A 24,755-nucleotide genomic window follows, 5' to 3' on the forward strand; every position below is an offset into this window, starting at 1 on the left:
CTTTTTTTGAGTGACAAATTTGTGCTTGATGAAGTAGGTCTCTCTGTCTTGTAGAATTGCCTCATACTGTGCCTTTCTCTCACTTTCCTCATGACTCAACTCAGGTTGACTATTTTGGACAAGGATACAGAGGCACAGAATGCCTGCTACTAGTTACGTAGAGCACTGAGTTAAAGGTGGTAGCCTTTTTATTTCTTTAAACACCATAGAGGTAATCCCTTTTTTGCAGCACATGTGAGACTTGTGAAGTGAGAACAGAATCCTGGCACTGTAAGTCTGCCCGCTAGTCCCTGTGGTCAGCATGATCCACCATGTGGGGTCGGTCTCCAGTGCTAGTTCTTGCCTTGTTACCCTAGGAGCTCATTGGTGCAGTTAGCTTGGCCAATGAGCTCCAGATAGCCACATGTCCGGGCTCCCAAGCACTGGGGTTACACAAACCTACAGTTATACCTGCTTCTACATGAATGCTGGGTATCTGAACTCAGGCCCTCATCTGCTCACCTCCCCAAACCATATTTAAAGGCTCTCAGAGAGAAGGCCCTTCTTTACCCTTTCCCTCCACACCTTACACACCACCATTTTCTTTAGTCTGATTCGTCTGTTGCGTTTCTATTACAGCAGATGAGCAAACACATGTATAGTCAGCGCTCTGCACTCACAAGTTGCACATCTGTGGGTTCAACAAAGATGATGAAAATATTTTTAAAAAGAGATTGCCTCTCAGGGCTAAGGGTGGGTCAGTGAGCGGCTTGCTGCACAGCATGAGCTCCTGAGTTTGTCCCTAGCAACCATATGAATGACAGGTGTGGTGGTGTGCGTGATCCAGCACTGAGAGAGGGCAGACAGGAAGATCCCCACAGTTCATAGGCCAGCAGTCAAGCCAATCAGCAAGCTCGGATTCAATAAAAGGCCCAGCCTCAAACATAGAAGGTGAAGAACTAAGACACCCTGTGTTGATTGACTTCTGGTCTCCACGTGCATCTGCACACACATGAACACACATGAGCACACATACACACCATGTAGACACACACCACAGTAAAGAAGAGATTCCGTCCACACTCAGTAGACTTGTTTTCTTGGCCTCTCTTTTCTAAACAACAGTTTAACCACCACGTACATGGTGTTTCCATTGCGTTAGGCATCGTGAGTCACCTACAGATGATGGCTGGATGTGCCTGCCGTGTGGGGTCTATAAACATGCTACATTCACAAACGCGTTTGAGCACTGCTGGGTTTCTAGGTTCTAGGGTGGTTCTTGAGCCAGTCCCCTAAAGATGGGAGCAACTCTATATACTCTTCACTGACCCTCACTTCTTACACAAAATGCCATTCGCTCCTGCATAAACGTGTTCCTTCACTTCAGCAGCAAATCCTGGAAATCTCTCCAAAGGACATCTCAGAAGTCTTTCTCTTTCTAATGGTGGCAAACAGCCCGGTCACAGAGGAAGACCGCACTTCACTCACTTGACCTACAGGACTGCATTGACTTACTAGCTACGCTTTAAATTATACCTAGTTAGTTATTTGTATGCATATGATAAGGCAGACATCTGGAGGTCAGCGGACAACTTGCAGAAGTCAACTCTCTCCAAATCATATGGATTCCAGGAATCGGGTCATTAGGCTTAGACAAGTGTTTTCATCCATTGAGCCATACATCACCAGCTCCACATTTGACTTCTCTCTTTTGCCATGATGAATATTGCCACAGTGAATAGTCTGCCTGGGCACATTTGTATTTGTGGAGGCAAGTCTCAGCTCAGTTTCTGGAAGTAGGCACACTGGGTCACCACGGGTGTGATTTGTCACTTGTAGTCAAAGCCCTCTCATTGGGGCCACACCACTTTGTACTCCTTCTGGAGAAGGCTGTCTTCTCCAGCTCTGCCCATGGCCTATTGCCAGTCTTCTGAGGTTGTCATCATTTGGATGGGGAAATACGGCATTTCAGAGGAGTGGCTCTCTGCAGTTTAACTGGGGGCTGCTAAGCTGGTCTATTACTGAGAATGTTCCCAGGGGAGGTGAAAGGAAGCAGAGAGTAATCTAACGCCTTCCCAGAGGTGTTGAGGGAAGTTTTCACTAGCAGCTGGAACACCTGTGTCTGCCAAGCAATGAACACATCTGAGCACACAACCTGGATCTCTTCCCTCTGCCTTCGGAGGAAGCGGACGTGTGGTATTGGCAGTCTCTTCTAGTCCCAGTGTGTTTTAATGCCAATCTGAAAAAGTCTTCTTCTGTTCTGTACCAGGGCTGGCAGCTTACAGAGCATGAGCCAGAGTAGAGCTCCCAACTGCCTTCCTAGCCAGACAAGTGCCCAACCTGATGCTCCCTAAGTTAACCTCTCAGATGGCCCCACCAAGGTGAGACTCTTTCTCCTCTAAGGAAGAAAAAACACATTTAAAAATAATCGCTTGAATAACATGTTAACTTTCAACATACCCATTTATGTATGTGTACATACATAGATAAACACACACACACACAATTACACACACACACACACAATTACACACAACCACCATCATCACCATCACTAGCATCATCTCTTGCCTTTCTCCCTGAATGAAATCACCATGACATTCTCTAGTCCAGGCCTTTGGCCTTCTGCAAGACCAGTCTATCTGGGCTCAGGAGCAACAAATCGAAGCTGAATGAAGGTCATGGAGATGACCGTTTTATCTAGGGGGGAATGAGAGCTATCATTCCTGGTAAGCCAGAGGGCAAGCCGAGATCCACTGAGTCCTGGAAGAGGACTGGACTGCAGTGTGAGGTGGCTTCCCAAAGAACAAGGCTGCTGGGAGAGGGAGAATCATTTTGCAATGACAAGACAAGGAGGAGACACAACTGGAAATATGGACAAAGAAAATAGAGACTTGTCGGTTTGTTTGTTTCTGTTTCCTTTTGCTCTTTCTGTCTTTTTCTGTGGCTGTGATGTGGGTCAGGAGATTCCCAGGGACATGAGGGCCCAAGCCTCAATGAGAGCAGAAAATACTTTTCACTTACACCCAGGCAGTTGACTGGAAATGCTGGCCTCAGCTGAGATCTGAGGGAAGGGTGAGGTCGCTCGTTGCTGCAAGCTTAACAACAGAGAGAGACAATGCAGGAAAAGGTCGGGGTTGGGGGTCCTGCCAGGGTGCCAGTCCTCCTCAAGGACTGCACCAAGAGAGTCAAGGTCATATATGTGTATATATGTATATAGGTGTATACATACATATATGTGTGTACATGTGTACATTGGTAGGGATACTTCTGCTCAGATTGTACTTTTGAGCTATAATCTCATTCAGTAGAAGGTTTGCTGCATGTTTGCAGAAATGACTGGCAGTTTCCAAAAGCGGCAGTGCTGTGTTCTCCAGAGCTGAAGCTCCCCTTACCCCTACGAGGCCACTGAGCACTACAGCCAGCCAGATTTGCTCTCAATACCCAGTGCAACCCCAGATTGACTGGGGCACAAAAGAGCTGTACTGTACAGGCTGCAGAATGCTTCCTTCACCCTGAATCCAGACATGCCCTGTGGTAGAACTGAGGGTATGGGAGGCAGAGACTTCACTCCTCCAAGGATGATGATAAATGTGGGAACCAGATGGGTGGGAGTCAGACTCAGAGCTCAGCCAATGGCATTAAACCACACACTCCTAAACCAAGGAGGCTCACATAATAAAATAAGATAAAATAAAATAAGATAAAATAAAATAAAATAATAAGGTGTCTTCTAGCCAGAGCTGGCGGCTCATGCTTGTAATCCTGGCACTGGGGAAGCTGAAGCAGGAGGATTACAAAGAGGTCAAGGCTATGCAGTGTGTTTGAAGCCAGTTGAGCTACTGAGAAAGGAAAGAGTAGGTGTGCTTCACTGCCTACTGAGATGGGATGTGCGTGCTGCCGGGACCTGGGTCTGGGATCAGAGTCCTCAGACCTTAGTTAGCATCAGAGGCCCCCAGAGAATAAGGCAGTAAGTCAGACTGAGCTGGGACACACAGCATGTCTTTCCAAAGTGGTATGAAACTAGAAGTGGGAATTCAGTTTTGGTTGCCTGCACCCCAGGTCTTCTTCCTGTCCCTGGACAGAAGATGTGGGAAGGCCAGGGATCAAAATATCCCAATGCTTTTCCTTGAATAGAACATCCTGGATTTCCGGTTCTGCTATGGCAGAAGGCTAAGTACCGTGTGGTAAAGGCAGACATTGAGAACTGAGCTTCTGATGGCACAGTTGGTCCTTTCATTGCAGGGTCCTCCTGTTCTTTCGAAGCTTCTGAGGCCACCACAAGCATAGGAGCTTTGTACATACACACATACATACATACATACATACATACATACATACATACACTCACACAGTATGCACACACTCATATGTGTGCATGTACATATACGTATACCCACACAAGTATGTAAACACACACGGGGTATGGAAAATCAGGCATGATAGTTCACCCCTGTAACCTCAGCAGTTGGAAAGCACAGGCAGGAGTACTGGGAAGAGTTTAAGGCTAGTCAAGACACTATCTGTAAATAAATAAATAAATAATTAATTAAACATTAACATCTTAGACACTAAAATGGGTGGGGCTGGGAGCTTTGGGATTTTAGAATTTTGGTGCCTTGGAAATAAGATCAAGAATCTACTTAAAAGTCCATCCGAGTTACACACACAACCTGAGGGTGACTTGACAAGATGTCAGTTGTGAGGCTGTGGCTTAGCTGTGTGTGTCACATGACGTCAAGTGTGGAACTTTCCAATTGTGTGTTACATCGACGCTCAAATGTTTGGGTTTAGAAGTTGGGATTAGGAATATTTAGCCTGTAGGAGAGGATAAAGGGGAAGAGCGGGGGATTCTAAAGAACTGCTAAGACCATCTCAAGGTGCTAATTTCTGTGGTGCAAACACTCCCAATATGGCTGATTTCCAGCTACCCTCAGGATGTCATGGAACCCAAAGTTAATCAGAATGAGAACAGACATCTGAACACGGCTGCAGACCTAGGGCCTCTGTGCACTACTGACTTTGAGACCTATGTTAACTTCAGCTTCTCCTGCCCATGAACTTGAGATTGTCAGTCTGCACTCACCTCTCTCAAAGGAATTCTTGATGTCATTGACTTCAACCTGAGACCCTGGAACTCTGAAGATCCCCTGCTGCTGGAGTCCTAAGAAAGAAATAACGATACAAGCAAACAGGAAATGCAAATAACATAAGACACTGAGTTCATCAGCTACTGGAAATATTGGAGATTGTCTCCCATGCTTACCTCACTCCCCTTCTATCTTTTAGAACAGTCGTTCCTGGTGACAAGCATCTGAAACCCCAACTGGCCTTGACAATGAATTACAGCTGGCCCAAATGCTCAGACACATGCAGAATCACGTGTCTGTGAACTTGCTCCTGGGCCTGAAGGGAAAATGCTATTAACACTATCCCCTCCCTCTCATGTGGGTAACTACTTCCCATATGAAACTGTAAACTTCTGAGTACATCCTGGCCTGGGATTGGGGAGTCAGGGAGACAGAGAGTTGGAGGCATAGTCAATGGTAGAGTGCTTTGTCTTATGGACATAGGCCCTGGGTTAGGTCCCCAGCACCAAAAATAAATAAATACAGTAAAGTGGTTAGCTAGGCAGAATTGCTCGCACTATAATCCCAGCATTTGCAAGGCTGAAATCGAGGCAAGAGGATTTTTGCAGAATTCAAGGACAGCCTGGGCTACAGAATAAGATCCCTTCCCAAGAAGGCAAGAGTACAAGCTTGGACTCATGACTAAAGGGCAGCCACACTTATTTTTGTCTTCTTAAAGATTCTATGAGACAATAGCAAAGTGGGGTCTCTGGCACCTGGTAGCAATTGGAAACTAACAACAACCTAGACAATTGCAAGAATCAGAGGGCCTCTCAAGTGAACATTGCTGCAGCCCTGGGCACCTTGCCCTGCCTCACAGTTCTTTTGGATAGAACAATCATCCACACTGCAATTTATTGTCTACCCTCAAAAGTCAGGGTTTAGTGGACATTTGGCGTGAACATCCTACATGCTCAATAAATGCGGTTCAACTCTTTAGTTGTTGGGTTTTTTGTGTGCTTATTTAAGCCTTTACCACATCAGGCTAGCCACTAGGTGGCCAGTGGCTGACACTAGCAGCTTATAGAACTTATTCATGTGTCCTGCATATTGAAGGTATGCGCCTGGATAAATAATCTGGGACACAATGTGCCCAAGCTGACCTTGAACTTACTGTGTAGCCCAGGCCAGCCTACGGTGCTTGGTGATCCTTCTGCCTCAGTTTCCCTAATGCCATAAATGTGGCTTTGTTGACTTGTGTCACCCCGATCTTCTCTTGTTCTTCTGGACTTATATCCTTCACCCACGGGGAACACTGCCCTTCCCTCACCCCAGCTAGGCCCCACTCTCTCCATCCCAGCTGCATGGCTGCCTTCCTCAGGGGTCTTTTCTCGCTTTAGTCAAGCAGCCTGCCTCCAAATGTCACTAGCTACCTTCCTTTGAACTCGTTTCATGGCAGCATCACTATGAAAAAATTATTTATACAGTCTACTAGCCGTGAGCTACTACACTCAGTGACTCAACTAAAGGCAGCTTGAAAATATTCAGGAAAAAAGCTGCATCTGTATTAAACATGTATAGATTATTTTTATTAGTCCCCAAACAATAGGATTATTTGCCTAGCATTTACATAGGATCTGGTGCTATCTGTCTCCACATGGATTGTTCTTTATGGGAAGATTACATGTGTTATGTGTAAAAGCCACAGCATTGTACACAATGGACTTTCGAGTCTGCGGACCTGGGGGTCAGCAGTGATCCTATATGTAACCTCTAGAGGTGCTAAAGGACTCCAGTTCTTACTATAAGAACTAAAAGTTCTTTTTCTACTGTTGATTTCCTTGTTCTTCATCACTCCTGAGTTCCCCACAGCCAAAATGGAGATGAACGAGCAGTTTAAACAGAAGTTGCCCTTCTGGTGACACCATGGTTAACCATGCCATAGCTGCTCCCCAGTGACCTGAAGCCCCAGACACGCACACACGCAGGCACACACACACACACACACACACACACACACACACACACACACACACGCATGCCCATGCGCTCATGCGCACACAGACTTCAAAGACAGTGTTTGGAATAACAGCCATTCATTCCCCGGAACATTTTCACTCCCCCAGAAGCAGAGCATGGACTACCAAGAGTCTTCCAAGATGACTGAGAATATCATTTCCTTGCAGAATGGCCCAGCACCTGTTCCACAATGAGCTGAACCCACTGAACTGAGATGGTGCTTACCATATAAATTGATGAATCGAATACAGCTCTCGACTACAAGTGGTATAGCTTGTCCTGAATCCTTAAGGAAGAAAAACATGTGAGTTTTATCAGGCATGGCACCCAACCATGGGCAAAAGACATTGCAAACATGATGATCAAGTCAAGCCAAAAGATTAGTACCACGTGATTAGTAGGAAAACAAGCAAGGAATTGCTAACTCTAGTCTCCAGGGATAGTTACCATACAGCCTTCAGTTAAGTGCGGAAGAAGGCATAGCTAGGATACATTCAAAGAAATGCTCTCTCTCTTTACCCAGCTGGTAAGGAACTGGGCTCAGCTTGACAGGCACACTGGGGGCAGGAGAGACAGAAGCCCGTGAGTGGAGGCAGCTGGAGTCTGACCTTGAAGGATGATCTGCCTCCCTCCAACTCTATTTTGCCCAACTCAGCACCTTTCCCCAGGGCTTGAGGACCAAGGGGCAGGATCAATGCCTTTCCCTATTACAGTGGCATCTAGTGTCAGAACCGAGAACACACTCTGGGTAAAGCAGGGCTGCCTCTTACAAGCCCTGTGGGACTCTAAGAAGGTGAATCTTACGATGTCTCAATTTAAATATCCAGGTACATATTTTGCCTATTAGTAAGCATAGTACATGGAGAAGTTCTAGAAGATACCAGTATCAGCCACTGGCCATCTGGTGGCTAACCTCAATCAAAAGGGATGAATTGGATGCAGTTTAAATAGTTGTACCTAGGACATACAAGGACATTCAATAGATTAGTCTATAGTTCCTAGAGTTTGGGCAACGGTTAATTTTCTTTCACAGTTCTAAAACTGGGTGACCTTCTTGTCGCTACAGGCATATTATGAGTAGCCGCTCTAGAAGGCTAGTAAGTTGATGGGCTCTTGGCTCTGCCACACCCCCCACCTACTGATGCTGAATCTGGGGAGAGGATAGGAGATGGGCCCATCAAACGACAGAGAAAATGGGCTCTGTTCTAGATGGTGTTGGATCTACTAGCTGCATGGGGCTTGTGGGCCTATCTAGTAAATACCTGGTTCCTGGTTCGAGCATTTCTTCTTCCTCTGATAACAACAACAACAAAAAAGAGAAACAGGCAGCAAAGCAGAAGAAAAAGAAAAGATTATGCAGGAGTAAGATCAGTTAGAGTGTGCAGATCCTTCAGAGTCCGTGAATGCCAAAACGCAATGGCAGCCAGCAATGGTCTTGGGGCATTTGCCCACCAGCCTGCCCAAGGGGAGCAACCTCATCCTTCAGACCTCCTAGGAGTTCCTGAGCAGTCCCCAGCCAGCCTTCCAATGGACTGCCTAGCCTCTTTCCCAGATGCCAGGGAAGGGCCTCTTTCGTTCCTTATCAATATATAGGAGATGTGTGTCTACCTCATTCCTGGATCATGCCCAGTTTCTGAACATGAGGGAGTCACCAGTGCCAAGGTCCCCTGACGACCTACAAGGTTAGACCATCTTCCCACAGATGGGTTCCTTCCTGCCTATTGTAAGCAGGCTCCTAGAATTCATCTCTGGAAACCTCATTCTTGGTTAGATGTTCTATTTTACAAATTCTCCTCAGATGGGATCCAGCAGGCCACACCAGATTCCAGACTCCAAACACATCTAATACCTTGACAATCTTCTCTGACTGGAAGCATGGCTTTGCTCTCCCTCCCAACCCCTTACTGTTGCCCTGGTTCTGAGACCCTCTGGGAGCACAGAAGCTGAGGAGGGTGAAGATGAGAGAAAGTTGGAACACCTTTGTGACCATGAGGGTGGCTGAAGCCTTTGTTCCCATATTGAGGGATCTTGCCTGATTTTTCTGGTCATGTGAGCAGTGAGTTGGGGTCTAGGTGGAAGGTAGGTGGACAGTCTCACCCAAGCTCAGTGAAAAGGCCAAGCTGACTAAAAAACTAAGACCCTTCCTGGGGTTCAAAGGACATGGACAAGTCCAGTCCTGCCATCTCAATGGTTGGGATCTGAGTTGCTACAATGTCAGCTAAACCCACATGACTTCTAGAACTCAGCAATAGCCTGGTCCAAGAGGAGTCTTGGGATGGTGTCCTAAAATTAATCTAATTAAGATCTGGCTTACATAGTGTCAGAAGGTTCTAGAAATATGCTTGTATCAGCTCATTCCATGCTTATCCTAAACTCACAGAATAGATTAATCTTACTTCAGAGAAGTAAGATGGGGACTCTCCACCAACCCCACAGGTGGACCTTCTGGGTTTTACCATGGACTTATATAAATGGAGTCTTCTTCAGTCTGAGGAGAGAAACACGATGTTTTTGTTTATATAAGGGGTTGGTTCAGGAAGACTCCGGGAAGTCCGTAAGTCCAACTCCAAAAACCTTCTCTGTAATTAACTTGGAGCTTCTCTCATCATAATCACAGCCACACAGTGGGGTTGTTTGACCACAAATCTTTTCATAGGCCTAGATTGTCAAAGCTGAGGACTCAGTCTGCTGTGTGGTCAGACCATATGAGAAGCAGAATAAAAACTGAAATTCTGCTCTTGGCAGTCAAAGAGTGACTACAGATGTTGCCTTTCTGGAATCCAAGATCCTTCAGAGTAAACCTGTGCCCTATGGGGATTTTGTGAATCTGCTCATAGTAGGTCCACAGCTGAAGTTGTTAAACATCAGTGATTGGAGGTGGCATAAGAGCAGAGGGAACATAGAGACAGGCTATTGTGTTTCACAAATCCACCTTCTCTTCCCCAACCAAATGACTATTATTCTTCCAAGAACTCTGACACTCCACCAGAGCTGAGCAATTCCTCTTTGGACATTTTTCTCAGAGCCAGTTGACCAGTGTCACTATACCATACTTCCTTTTATCACTTCATACCTCCAGTGGTGTCACAAAGCTGTTTCAACTGGAGCTTCTACATGTGTCTGGGGATGGTAGTAGGAGGGTGTTCGTGTATGTGTGTGTGTGTGTGTGTGTGTGTGTGTGTGTGTGTTCGTGCATGCAAGCATACTTGTGGAGGTCAAAGTTCAATCTTACATGTCATTCTTCAGGCAGCAGCCACCTTGACTTTGAACTCTCTGATTAAGCTAGGCTGGCTGAGAGGGAGCCACTGGCATCTATCAGATTCTCTAGTGCTAGGATTCCAAGTGTGTGCCACCATCCCTAGCTTTTGGACATAGGTTGTAGGGATTGAACTCAAGTTCTTATGCTTGTGTGATTTGCCTTAAAATTACCATTCCAGCTCCACGGAGATTTTAATTCTAGTGGACCAGGGAATCCATTCTAAGAGGAAGTTTGACACCACTGATGAATAAGGAGAGGTGAGTGAGAAGGGAGTACAGGAGGAGACAGAGGGGTGTTGAAGAAGCAAAGCGCTCTTTAGGAACACCTCCATCTGCCATGACCCATTGAGTGGCTCCCTATGGGTCACACAGTTCTTGAGGGATTCTCATTTAAAGTATTCTAAGGTATTTCCCACTATCCTTGTCCAGGGAAAAGTCCTCTTTCTCTTTCTCTAGTTTCTGTTCTGAGGACTTGGTCTATAGGCAGAGGTAGTTCTTTGAACTAGGATGGTCCTGCCTACTCCACCCATCCCTGAGGTTGAGTCCTTCTCTGTCCTCTAGGTCTGGGCTGTACCCTGCCTGAGGTGGGAGGGCAGAGAACAGAAAGTTGGTGTGAGGGGCAGCCTCTATAACTCCAAAATCACTAGTGATTCCCACAAGACTCGGTCCTTTTCCTGACTGACACACTCCTCTTCTCTGCAGAAACTGTCCTCATTGGCACCTGGTGGGCGTAGTGACGACTTTGGAATTTTTGTTTCTTTAAAAACCCAGAAACATTATAAGAATGTGTTTTCACCTTAATCTCAGGTGTGGGGAAGCTTTGGACTGTCCACAGGGACTGACTATGATTTGGTTTGTGCTCTAGCAGAGGCGTGGTTTTTGCCATCTATGGTTAGTTTCTGGGATTGTGCGATGTTTGGAATCTTTTCAGAGGGTAAATACACGCTAGAGCTCCACTAGGCAGGGTTGGTGGTCAGTGGTTGTTCAGGGGGCTTGGTTGCGATTTGTTAGTAGTTGTCAAAGAAGAAACAAAAGGAAAGAGATTAGATTCGTGGGCTTTCCTAAAGTCTCCCCCCCAACCAATCCTTGTTTCTCTCCTATCTAGTGTTGGGGGTGGGGGATAAAGGGTGGGGAAAAGAAGAACCCACAAAGTAGCAAAGACCAGCTACAGGGGGGCTTTCAGAAAGCTGGCTAAGACCTCCCCTCCTCTTTCCCCAAGGACACAGCTCAACAGCATCTCTGCCTTGAGCAGTTTGATCCTGGGTGGCTTGATCTTCCACCCATTGATAAAAGAAAACAGGGAACGTAAGCTCACTTAGCTGAGGCATTTTGAACTTACCTAAGCTCCAAATCAAGGGTTAACCTGGCATTTACAAGGACTTCCTCAACTCTCCTCCCATCTTTCAAACCAATCACCAAGAAGCCAAATTAAGTGCAAGGAACTTTTCTTAGTGAAAAGTGAGGCTTTCTGTGCTCGTAGCTACAAACCGTAGTTGCCTTGTACGGAAACTCACAGGGGCTAACTTTCCCATGTTCTCAATTAGTTCTATTGCAGGAGGAGGGGGTGAGGCTGAATAGTGGAGTTTCCTCAACTGCCCTTCCGGTGTCAGGACTGCAGCTCCTGCAGCAAGGAGGCCAGCTGGCTGGGACCACTGTGCTGAGGCTCCACCTCTTTCTGCGTGACTGATCAGACCCCTCCCGGTATGGCTGAGAGAGATGAGTGGCCACTTAGGGGCCGCTAGTCAGAAGCAGCGTGCTCTGATAAACCGCCTCACAGAAGCGTGACTATGGAGAGAAACTGCCTGGGGCCTGGCTAAGGGTTCGGCAGGGCTGTTAGCTGGAAGGAACAGGGGAAAGAGAGGCTGCCATTACTTTGGACTCATTCGCGGACTCCAGGGCTCCCCAGCAAGTACCTTAATGAACGCTTCCATACTGCCGTTAAAGAGTTTATGGCTATACACTGAAAGAGGCCTAGGTCTCCTCATTTTCTGTGGTTTAGGGGGAAGACAGGGGGGCCTAGGGGAAAATGGAACAAAAGAAATCAAGAAAGCAACCAACATAAACATACCGCTGGGAGAGATGCTCTTCAAACCCACAACTGGAGGAGAACACAAAATGCAGAGGGGAGCCCCTGGCCCCCAACACATTCGTTTCCCATGTTCCATCTGAAGGCCTCTGGATGTTTTCGATCTTAGTTTACCCACAGTGCCAAGCAGGAGCAACTCTCACAAAACACAAATGCATTCTACATTGGGGGGTGGGGGGTATATACAAGTAGCCCCTGCAATGCCAACCAGAGGCTGGCATCCTGCAGATCAGATGGAGGGATGAGGGGAGAAAGGTGTCATCTGTAGCCCAAGAAAGCAAGAGACTTTCAAACATAATCCAGGGGCTTCATTTAATAATTTTGGCTTAAATCAGGCTCAACTCCCAATGTACTGAGGGCACTATCTTCCTGACGCCTCTTGATATTTCAAAGGCATATGACTCATCTTTGCTGCATGGCTCTGAGAGCCAGACAGATGCCAGGATTCAAGCTGCACCTTCTTTAGGATCCGTAGGTGGCCTGGAATGCTATTATCCCACTCATCAGTCAAGCACATTTTGGATCACAGCACTGTCAAACCCATCACCACCATATTTAACCTAGTGTCTTCCTATTACACGTGGCTCTGTTCTACAGAAACTAAGCTCAGAGAAAAAGAACAGCGAGTCAGACCCACCTCTACCCACTTCCCCTCAAGTCCAGTTTGTTTTTGTTTGTTTGTCGTTTGGTTGTCTTTTAAGTTTCAAGTCATGGGCATGGTGCCAGGACGTCTTGCCGCCGTCATTTCTAGCTGCACTCTTCTGCCCCGTTAGTCCACGACAGGAGTCAGGTTGAAAGTGTCTTGCTTTGCTTTCGGATCTCCATTCTCTGTGTTCTCTCCACAGGGAGGGGAATCCTTATACCACAGTCCACCAGGAACAATGAAATGGCCACAGACACCAGACCCGTGTCCAGAATTGCTTGCCATGCATAGGCCTGGATTGGCTTATCTGCTCATTTTCTTACACAAACCGGCCTAACTCAATGCTGGGGGCCTTCAGCATTAGGAGAGAGATTTTGGGATGTTCAGAGGAAGCAGCTTCCCAAACGAGGCAGCTTATTTTCAAATGGTTTGGTTCAAACCATGGGAACAATGAGTGTATATTCAGCCAGGCAGGTAATGGGCATATATGAGAAGCAAAGGCTCGCCCCTTCCCCATGTCTTGATTGATATCTGTGTATAGGCAAGAACCTTCTGTTTGTTTCTGAGAAGGGATCTTATATAGTCCAGGGTGGCCTCAAACTTGCTATGTAGCTGAGTCTGACCTCATACTCCTGCCTCCTGCCTCCATCCCCTCAGTGCTGGGGTTATAGGCATGCACTTCCACACTGGGTTTAATGTGCTGTTAGCAGTGGAACTCATGGTCATGCATGCTAAGCAAGCATTCTACCAAAACTAAGGTATATCCTCAGCCCACACAGGCAAGACTCATACAGACTGGGGAACCAATCAACATGAAGAGGCTTGCGCTGCCTCTCTCCCTTGGGCTTACTGTGCCCATGTCCTTCGGCAGTCCAGCCATACAGGACACTCTAGCCAAGTCCTCCTGGATGTTTTTAAGTGTTGAGCAAAGGCTGCTAACTCCAGGACATGCATGGGCAAATGGGCAAAGGAACAAATGAGTCCAAACAGCATGCTATCCGATTAAGGGCACCAAAAGAACGACACAACCGAAATTCCGAAGAGAAACAACAACAGGCAAGATTATCTCCAGCCCATCTTGGATCTATGTGAATTTGGTTAGCTAAGTCCATGTCATTTCCGTTTGTAAAAATAAAATACTGTATCTTTTTTGAGAATGTGTGAAAACAGGGAGTGGGGACTCTCATATAGTGACTCTCTGCTTTTGAATGCTCAAATGTAAAAGCCAAAAAACCCCCACGATGCTACCAATTGTGTTTTGGTCGAACGTTGGGCTCTGGGGTCTGCAGGATTAACCTCCTCACAAGCGTGGGAGGCAAAGGAGCCCACAAGAAATTAAGAAATCTGTCAACGGCCACACAGATGGGATCTATCAAGAGCTGAGAGTTGAATGAAGTTTTTCCTACTCAAGGCTCCAGCACCCACATGAAGTAGAGAGAGCTGTTATCCAGCTCTCGTGGCCGGCAAGAATGGAGATCTTGGTAACAAAAAGACAGAATCAAAAGCTCTAGGGCATCCAGTTGGAGTGTTTTCAGAAAAGAACTCGGAAACGTTTCTGGAGTTTGCTTTTTAATTTTTTGCAAAGTAGAATAAAAGAAAATAAATGTGAGATGGATACACTCCCCCATCTTCCCTGCCAAATTCAGAATGTAAAAGAACATGGAGTCCTCTTTCCCCGACCCATGGTGCACTGGGTACTGCCTGGAATCTCTGACAAGGAAACGTAGCTATCCCAACTTTGAATGACACCAAATCTGTATCAACTTACTGGAATGCTGGGTGGGGCACAAAGTGGGGAGCAGGGGGACAGCTCAGCCAAGGAAAGTGGGGCAGCCTAAGCCTTCCATCTCTTCTGCTGCTCAGTTGCAGAGCAAAAACAAAACAAAAAAACAAAACAAAACAAAAAAAAGGGAGAGAGAGAAGGGAAAACAGGAGAAAACCAGAGGGGAGAGAAGGAAACCAGAGACAATGGCCCCTCTCTGCCTTTCAGCAGGGATGAAAATTAGCATACACTGGCAACACGGTTGTGGCCTCAGAATTAGTCTGTGACAAAAAGCAAGAGATTAAGAATTTCCCCAAACAGCCCAACAGATGTGGGTGTCAGTATTCAAAATGGTGGCAACACTGATGTTCAAGGGCTTGTGGATTCTTGGAAGCTGACTGAAATTGGATATATACCAAGCTGCATCTGATTGGTCGCAACATCAACTATCTCCCTTCTCATCAGGACTAGGGCCTCTTGTTAACCTGCTTAAGGAGGCTGACCTCCCTTCAAATCACAATGATTAAATACTGGTGTTTGCATCTCGCTTTGCCTTGTTTTTCTTTCTTTATTTTTAAGCAAGTCTTCAAAGTACATTAGCACATCTGGTCTGCCTATAGGGACTGCTGAACAGCTACGAGAACTGCAGGGCTATGGCGAATTGAGGCCGTTCACAAATCTGGCTTTAACTGTGAGAAAGGGGCCAACTAGACAAGGGCAAGAGCAATTTGGCTGAAGGAACCTGCTCTGGTGATAATCCCAGATGGCTCTGACTGTGAGACTCTATAGTTGACACAGCCAAGGTACGGAGACAGATCACCCGGGGCCGCTGGGACTCATTTGAAAACCACTTTCAGGTTGACACTGAGGTCCACAAGCTTAATAATGAGCCAGGAAATCTCTGACTAAGTCTGAAATTTGGGACAGGAGGCCTAAGTGGGAGGTCTAGTCATCTGAACTTCAAGTTCCCAAGCCCTAGGCCAAAGCAAATGTGGAAGAGGATTTTCAGAGGGAGATATATATGGTTTTTCTGTGTAGCTCAGACTTTCCTGGAACTATTTCGGTAGATCAGGCTGGCCTCTGATTCAGATATCTGTCTACCTCTGCCTCCTGAGTGCTGGAATTAAAGGCATGTATTAGCACCAGGTTTATATTATGAAAACAAAATCTGTCTGCCTGTCTGTCCATCTATCTACCTATCTATCTATCTATCTACCTACCTACCTACCTACCTACCTACCTATCTACCTACCTGTCTGTCTGTCTCCTGGGCTTTGTTGGGGTTGGGTGGAGCCTGAGACCTGGCCAGGGGAGACATTAAGTCTCTTCTCCACCCTGACCCCATAGCCAGCTGGAGCAACCTCCTGCCTGCATTTTTCAGATTAGGGGGCAGGGGCCAGGGTCCGATTCATCCCACTTTGGTATAAAGCAGGTATAAAGAGAATTATAGTAATATTCTCTTACCAGAAAAATAAAAGAGTAACAAACTTGGGCTCTTCAAAAGTGACCTGAACAACTGCTGTGCCACACGTGGGGGGGTTCCTTGCCTGCAAGTCATCTCACCGTTTCCAAACTGCCTGGGCCCAAATGAACAGCTGGATTCCTGGAGAGCCCTAAATCTCCAGGTCCAACGTACTTAAACCCCACAGCTTCCTGAGCCTTTTCCAAGCCCACTCGCTTCCCCAGGAGCGGGAAGAGTTCAAGGGTCATCTTTGCTCTTGCCAACTAGGACAGCTTTTCAGGACTCTGAGCCATTGGAAAGAACTGGTTTGGAAGGAAAGAGTCACTAGGTCACTTAGACCCCCCACCCTGTCTCAAAATGAGGTAAGATGTAGCTACCGACTGCCATGCATAATAGAGGGCAGACCTCTGGGCCACTGCTAGATTCCTGTTGAAAGTCCAGACACCAGGGCAGTGCTGGCGGCTTAGGCATCTAATGCCTATGAAAGGCTGAAGGCTGCTGAGTGAAAGTGTCCACTGGCTCTGGTGTGCTCAGGAAAAGCACAAAGGGAGATGCGGAAGGAGCCAGGAGGAAGCATGGGTTGCCTCTATTACTGGCCTAGCCAGTGCATCCAAGTTCCCACTAAACTTCAAGCCAAAGTAAGATGGGCAGTGCAGGGGGTTAGGGTGGGAGGTAATCTGGGCACTCGTCCATGTGTAAGCAGCATGCACGTTGGCCATCTGTGCACAGTATCAGCCAACCCCAAAGCCTTAGCCACTGAGGACCCAGCCTGGACCTGGAGCACCTATAGAATAGTTTGAGCAGTGACCATGTAACATCCAAGCGAAGAACACAGCCACTCTATAGCCTGAGGCCTCTGCTAGCACCTTTAGCCACCCTGGAATCAACTATCTTCCACCACCCCTCAGCAGCTATGAAAGCTCCCTCCCTGTGGCCAGCCTGCAGGAGCGTGGCTTTGCCAGTCTAAAGCGAGAACAAGCAATGCAGCCTCAGGAGCCACTGTACCCTCTCCCATCACCCCCATCGCCCCAAAGGTGAAGACTGTCCTGTTTCCCTAGCTCCCAACAGATTATCTTCACCCTACACATCCACCCACCCTCCCACCTCATCCTCTCAGACGTCAGGCAGCCATTACAAAGGACATAGATTCCCCAGCTCTCACCTGGTTGTGCCGCACTCTGCTCTCTCCCCTGGGGAAAGAAAACAAAATTGCATGTTGATATTTAATTGGCTTTGGTTGTTGTTGTTTTTTTTTTTTTTTTCCGGAGCTGGGGATCGAACCCAGGGCCTTGCGCTTGCTAGGCAAGTGCTCTACCACTGAGCTAAATCCTCAACCCCTTGGTTGTTGTTTTAAGCTGAGAGTGTTCCTTCCCTTAAAACAAAAACAACAAAAAGATCCCATGTGCCCATCTCTAATCCTGTCCCATGCCCTAGGCAATTGCTAACTTCTGTCCCTGCATGTTTGATAGGCATTTCCTAGAAAGAGGATCACTCTCCTTGTAGTTTCTCTCCTGAATCTTTCTTCTTTAGCTTACCATAATTTGTCTGAGATTCATCCATACAGCATGATTCATTAGTTCATTTATTTTTATGATTGAGTAATATTCCACTGTGTGAACAGACCACAGTTTCCTTACCCACTTGTCAATAACTACCTGTTGTGTAACAGTTTCCTCTGAGTTTGAAACATTCCACCCCACAAGGAAGCTCCTTAAGCAGGAAGGCAAACAGCTTGAAATAGTTTCAGGAAGTCCCTAAAACTGAACAGATTTGCCAGGGCCCTCCTTGCTAGAGTAAACAAAAGCTGAGTCCCTCTTAGATTGGAAACCAAGCTACAGAGATTTGATTGAGGCTAGACCAGTCTGGAAGAGGCAGAAACCAGCAGAGCTTTATAGATCTAAACCAGAAGAGGTTTCCATCAACTGAATCACTTGGAAAAGACACTCTAACCCCGTTGAGCTGCCTGCAGGCTGTGCAGTATACTCCAGGTTCCCACTTTGTGAGCTGTCACTGGAGCTGGCATAGGTCTTGGCGAGGCAACTGTCTGAGCCATTTCTGCTCCTATAAGTAACCCCTCACCCATATTCCTGTAACACCAATAAAATCTATCATTTCACCAAGTTGGTCTTTGGTCCTATCCTTTGTTCTGCTGTGGTTTCTCTATAGAGGGTGAGTTACACAATACTGCCCTCCAAGGATCTCAAACTGTGTTCCCCAAGATGCTCTTCCCATGTCCTCAAACTATTCCTGCCCAAGTCTTCAACATTTCTGTAAGTGAACCACCACCTAGCCACTAAAGTTGAAAGTCAGAGAAAGGCTCTTTAAAGTTCTCTTTCCTTCTTAACCTCAATGGCCCATTTCCCTCTATTTCAACACCGCCATCCTGCCTCAGGCTCCTACCATCTCTAACTGCAGGCCTTGCTTTTTAAGTGCAGCTCCTATTTCACTAAGATATATCACAACTCAACAGTGAAAGAAATAGTTTTAGCTCGAGCATGTCACATCTTTCTCTTGCTTTCTAGAGGCCCCTGTCACATATGGAATTAATATGTCTCATTCCCTATATCCATAAACTATTCAAGTTCCCAGGGGACCCTGCAAACTACCTTTACATGTACAAAGACTCCTTACTCCTTTGGCCATGATGCATTTGCCACAGATTTCTCTGCTAGGTCCCCATGTTGGCCTTTGTTTGCTGGGTTTGTCTTGCCCACGACCCTTTTGAAGCTGCCTCTTGCAAGTCAGCCTTTTGCATCCCGGCTGAAAAGGAGGATGTAGAATAGAGTTTACTCCACCTGTGTAGACAAGGGTCTCCTCACAGCTCCTCTGTTTCCCTTCTTTCTATATACACTTATCACTGGCACTGTCTTAAAATGCAATTTCACCAGTTTACTGCCACCTATTGTCATTATTGTCACATCTGTTCACCTAGACAGGTGCGAAAGAACAGGGTCTCATATAGCCCAGGCTAGCCTCAATCTCACTATATAGCTGTGACTGGCCTGGACTCCTGATCCTATGCCCACTTTCCAGGGGTGTACCACCATGTCTGTTCTTAAACTCTGAAAGACTGGGAGATGTCCGAGTTGGTAAAAGTGCTTGTTGCAAAAACATGGGGACCTGAGATCAGATTCCTAGCACCCATTTAATAAAAGCTAGGTGTGACAGCATATATCTGGAACCCTGGCACTGGGTTATGGAATCTGGGGACTCATGAGCCAACCTAATGATCAATAAGCTCCAGGTTCTATGAGAGATTCTCAAAATAAAAGGTAGAGAGCAAGTCAAATAGCCTATGATGATCTCTGGCCCCGTTTCCCAAATGAATGAAACTCCCCACTAGAACTCCCTCAGGTCCATGCTGCTCAAAGTGCTGTAACAAGTTCTAGAAGCCAAGTGGCAAGACAGCAAAGCAAAACAGGCAAGGTAAATTCAGTGCTTGATGGGTTAAATTTTATCCTATTTAACCCAACTTACAAATATTGTCATTTCTATATGTAGATAGATTATCAACATCAAGCAAGACACTTTATAATCTCTTCCCCAGGAGCCTTTGCTTCAGGTCCTGGTGTTCATTCTGTTCGTCTCAATGAACACAATCACGGGTCAATCCATGCTTCAAGTGTTCAGCAGCCAGTGTCGCCCACGACCTTCACCTCGGAGACAGAGCTCTAGACAAGAATCTGACTCAATATTCGTCGTATGAGGTTTGTTTTATGTTGTTTGTTTGTGTTGCTTGTTTTGTTGTTGTTGTGGGGAGTGTCTCACATAGCTCAGAATCACCTCAAATTCATTATGCAATAGAGGACGACTTTGAACTTTGGATCCCCCTGCCTCCACCTGCCATTGGCTAGGTTTTTATGCCACTCTGGGGATAGAACCCAGGGCCTCTAGTTTTATGATGGGCTGTAAGGCTTGGGTCTGACTAAGCTATGTTCCATTCTGGTACAGACAGTAAACTACACATACTTAATGACTTCAGCAAAGAACAAGTGTGCTAGGATCCCAGGTAGGAACACAGGTAGGAACTTAACAGAACACTCGTGCCCAGAATGACAGGGAGGTCACAGGTGAAAGACTCGAGGATAACAACAAACCAAATTCTCTGGACAATGAAATGACACTACCACACAGCTAATGTGCACTGGGAATGTGTGCTCCCAAAAACAGCAATGCCAATGTGAGGGGCACCTAGCAGCCTTTTAAAAGTTTGCTGGTTGGCTGGGCGTGGTGGCGCACACCTTTAATCCTAGCACTCGAGAGTCAGAGGAATGGGGATCTCTGAGTTCAAGCCCAGCCTGGTCTACAGAGTGAGTTCCAGGACAGTCAAGGCTACAAAGAGGAACCCTGTCTTTACATGGAAAACATTTGCTTGTAAATGAAAGTGACCTGAAAGGATTTGTGCTTCTTCTGACAGGTTCCTTGAGTCACGTTGCCAAAGGGGTGCTTTGGAGAAATGGAGGCATGTGACATCATAAAAACAAACAAACAACACCCCCAAAATGACAACAAACCCAGCTTGAATCCTTTTGAGTATTCCTGGAGGCTATATTTCTCGTTTTAAAAAAAGATTGATTGATTGATTGATTGATTGATTGATTTAATGTACATGAGTACACTGTCTCTGTCTTCAGACACACCAGAAGAAGGCACCAGATCCCATTGCAGATGGTTGTGAGCCATCACGTGGTTGCTGGGAATTGAACTCAGGACCTCCAGGAGAGCTGTCAGTGCCCTTAACCTCTGAGCCACCTCTCCAGCCCCTCTCATTGTTTTTTAACCTTTTCATTTCATCTCTGGCAACGTGAATAGCTGTGATGGCAGGAGCGGTGATGAGGCATAACCACACACTAACTCTGCACTTAGACACCGATCTTCAGAGTAAAGATCCAAACTGCTCAGTCAGAGCTGAGGGGACTCAGGGATTAAAGTGTAGAAGAATGGACCTGGTAGTGCCCCTTTAACACCAGCACTAAGGAGGCAGAGGCAGGTGGACCTCTGTGAGTGTCAGTCTAGCCTGGTCTACACAGCAAGCTCCAAGCCAGCCAAAGCTTCATAGTGAATTCCCATCTCACCAAAGCGAACACAGATCAGGAATGTAGAAGAGTGGATTTGGTGAGCTCTGTCTGCCCTGCTCAGCCCAAATTCTGGTTGCCTCACTCAATGCCCTAAGAATGTACAACATGCCTTTATTAGATCACAGATATGCAACATGAACAGCACTTTGGTGTGAACTTACTCAGTTTGTCTTTTTTTTTTTTCAGTAGTTCAGTGCTTTATTGACTTTATTATAGTGTATCAAAGACAGACATGGTGGCACAGGCTTGGAGAGCTCTGCGGAGGCAGAAGGATTAAAAATTCATGGCTATCCTTGAATTCAAGGTTAAATATCAAGTTTGAGGCCAGCCTGGGCTACATAAGATCCCGTCTCAAAAGCTTATTAATAGCATTAATTATGACATACCATACTAATATAAGATGTTAATAAAGGGGAATCGAGGATGGACCTTATGAGAACTCTACTATTTTTTCAACTTTTATGGAAACTAAAACCCATTCTAAACAAAATATTCATTTAGACAAAGAAAAACTTCCCTAGAACTGACCAGTTTGCTAAGCTCTGTCCCTATTGTCAAAGGGAGCACACTGGGCTTCCCTGTGGGTGACTTGCTAAACAACACATCGTGGGGCTTCTAGATGACTCTTGGCTGTTCCTCTATTCTGAAGCATCATTTTCTCAGAGCTACTCTTGCCAACCAGCTCAAAACTCAGAAAGGAGACTTCACAGGTCACATCTCATTGGGAGCAAGCAAAAGAAACTTCCTCTAAATATTACCATTTCAGTTTTAGATTCTATTTAATCACAGGGAAAAAGTAACTTCAAGGTCCCAGGTCCAAGGGGAGCTGTGGACTTCCCAATAGCTGAAGAGCTTCTATTATAAGGAAACAGTTGTCTGAGTCCAGACATGTCAGGGACAACTTGTAAGGGAACAGCTGTCTGAGTCTAGACATCTCAAGGACAGCTTCTCCATCTTGCTGCCAGGGCCAAACTGAGTTTATGTTCCCAAGCCTAGGAACCAACTCCTACCCTGATCGATGGAAATTCCTTTGCTCAACACCTTATGTCTAAATATGATTAGCTGATACTACAGTCCTCCCTACTCCTCTTTGCTTCATGGCTTCATCCTTAAAATGTGCTCTCCAGTGTTTCTTCAGGGCAGTAGTTCAGCTCCAGAGTCGGATCAATGGCCCTGATCAATCAGTTGCAACTTAATTACAAAAAAATTTTGACATCTGCATTGACCTGGTGCTTGCGCTGTGTTGGATCTAAGTGGAACCCATGACAATCTCAGTGTGAGTCATAATTAATAAAACCTGGAAGACCAAATGGACCAGGAGCCATGCCAGATGAACATTATGATCACATTAAAGCCATGCAGACAAGGACAGCAATGGGTTGGCACTCAGAGGGGACAAGGAACAGAAACCCTCCTCTCCCACAGACCCAGGATCCAACCAGGACCTTAGATTTAAAAAAAAAGTACTTGGGTTTCTAAACCTAGGGATTCTGAATTTCGAAACACTAGTAGTCACCACGTCACATTGACTTGCCCCTCTCAACATTGAGAGGTCAGGCTGGCAAAATTGAACAGATGAAAGGAGAGCTCACTGCAGCTAACTCCTCCACACTTGAAACCCTAGTACTTTGCAGGCCTGAGGCAAGGGGATTATAAAGTTAAAATCGCGCTGGTCTATATAGTCAGAACCTAGGAAAGCAAAGAGAAGGTAGAGTGTGGGTCAGGGAGTGGGGAGTGACGTGTGTGTGTGTGTGTGTGTGTGTGTGTGTGTGTGTGTGTGTGTGTGTGTGTGTGTGTGTGTGTGTAGAACCAAGTAAGTAGGAATCCCACCTCCTACTTATGGGAACCCATCTACCTCTTGGTCTTGCCCTTTCTTGCAACCACACAGGACCCATGTCAGGTCCTGTACCAAGGTGGTTTTTCAGCCTGCCTAGTGAAAACACAAGAGTCCAGCATCAGGTCTTTCCCTGCTGGATGCCTTGAGCTGAGGTGGCTCAGAAGCTCTAGGCCATACAGTAGTCCCTCTTGGTCACTCTATCACCCAACTCACCTTCACCCAGGGTCTGCTTGAGTAAGTCATGCTTGGCTTGCAGCTTGGTGATGAGGTTACTGCCATTCACATATTCTTTAAATTTCTGTAAGACACATGGGCATAAGGAAGTTAAAGGCCACACAGCCAAGTGATGACAAGGTCTCTGACTCTACAACTCATCTCCCTGACAGGGAAAGCAAAGAGATATCAGGCTATCCAGGGACTTGGCATGGGAACAGGTAGGCCTCTGTCCCTGCTTTAAGCTCTTCCAAGTGGCTAATTCTTAGGGATCCCCAGGTCTTGTAGATTGGGTTGTGCACACAAGAGGCAGGAGACTATGGTAGTGGTGGCAGCCAATTCTACAGTGAAGACCATGGGCAGCACAAGGTGAAAGGCCCCTCTGGTCACCGGAACTCCACTATGCTTCTGGACCAGAGCAATAAGGAAGAGAGCAGAGCCAAAGATGAGTCTTTCTTCCACATGAGGAAGGGCTGTGCAGGCCACTAAGAAACCTTCTAATAGACGGATTCTCCCATCACTACACTGGGGAGAATGACCTTCGGGTCGGATGAGATAAGAATGGGTGTACAGAGTGCTTTGCCCCAAGTGCCACAGAAAGTCAAGAGTGGGGCCAGGATGAGTTCTGGCTACCTCCTAGGTCACTGTCCTTGTCAAATTTCATGTGCTGAGGAACAGTGACAAGGAATAGACAACCATCCAGAAGAACAGCACAGCTGACCACACACACACACACACACACACACACACACACACACACACACCACTTCCCTGAGCCTCAACCACCTCTTCATACAGGTGCCAGCCTCCCCTGCTCCGCCCCCTATCCCACAGCACCAGAATACAGCCCAGTGACGGAAGCACAGAGTAAGCAGGATGCCAGCAGGGCAGATGGAATGGCTGCTATTGGTGAATGTGAAGCAGGAGGGATGGCCCTGAGTTGGTAGACTGTTTGCCCAGCTTAACAACACATAAACTGGGTATAGTGGCACTTGCCTATGACTCCAGCACTCCTAAGTGCAAAGAGGACCAAGGTCAGCCTCAGCTACATAAGAAGTCAACCTGTGCTAAGGAAGATCTTGTCTGAAAAACTAATGAAAGCAGGATCTCTGGCTGGCGGTCTAGGAAGACAACAGTGCAAGAAGACATGGGAATCAGGATATGAGATAGGAGGAAGGAGGTCTGGCCTGTAGATGGATGGCATTTGCAAAGGCGTTGAGAATCAGGTCATAGAGACAGAGGTGAGTAGCTGAAACATCAGACAAGCTCTCACACAGGATCCCACTGTCCCAGTCAGCTTACCCCAACATGGCTGAGAGAAGTCAGCCAGCAGCAAGCCAGAAACAGCC

At 46.5% G+C, this 24,755-nt stretch overlaps 1 protein-coding gene and 1 long non-coding RNA gene across 5 annotated transcripts in view; one reads left to right on the plus strand and one right to left on the minus strand.

Annotated features, from left to right (window-relative positions):
• Positions 1–24,755, plus strand: part of LOC102548080 (uncharacterized) — a 67,176-nt gene that overhangs the window by 39,761 nt on the left and 2,660 nt on the right. Inside the window, exons 3-4 of the long non-coding RNA XR_015686116.1 lie at positions 7,235–7,371; positions 19,826–19,985. This is a non-coding gene — a long non-coding RNA (uncharacterized LOC102548080). The remainder of the gene's footprint in view (positions 1–7,234; positions 7,372–19,825; positions 19,986–24,755) is intronic.
• The window catches only part of Srgap3 (SLIT-ROBO Rho GTPase activating protein 3), a 233,264-nt gene that overhangs the window by 25,576 nt on the left and 182,933 nt on the right, over positions 1–24,755 (minus strand). For 2 of the 4 annotated variants that reach the window (XM_087658875.1, NM_001191975.2), the window contains 5 exon segments: positions 23,407–23,491; positions 17,441–17,468; positions 12,239–12,341; positions 7,293–7,353; positions 5,066–5,143 (listed from right to left, as the gene is read on the minus strand). In XM_087658875.1, coding sequence (XP_087515001.1) covers positions 5,066–5,143; positions 7,293–7,353; positions 12,239–12,341; positions 17,441–17,468; positions 23,407–23,491 — 355 coding nt within the window. 4 annotated transcript variants of the gene reach the window in all.

This window comes from Rattus norvegicus, chromosome 4 (assembly GCF_021556685.1).
Source record: "Rattus norvegicus strain SHRSP/BbbUtx chromosome 4, alternate assembly SHRSP_T2T, whole genome shotgun sequence".
Taxonomy (NCBI): domain Eukaryota; kingdom Metazoa; phylum Chordata; class Mammalia; order Rodentia; family Muridae; genus Rattus; species Rattus norvegicus.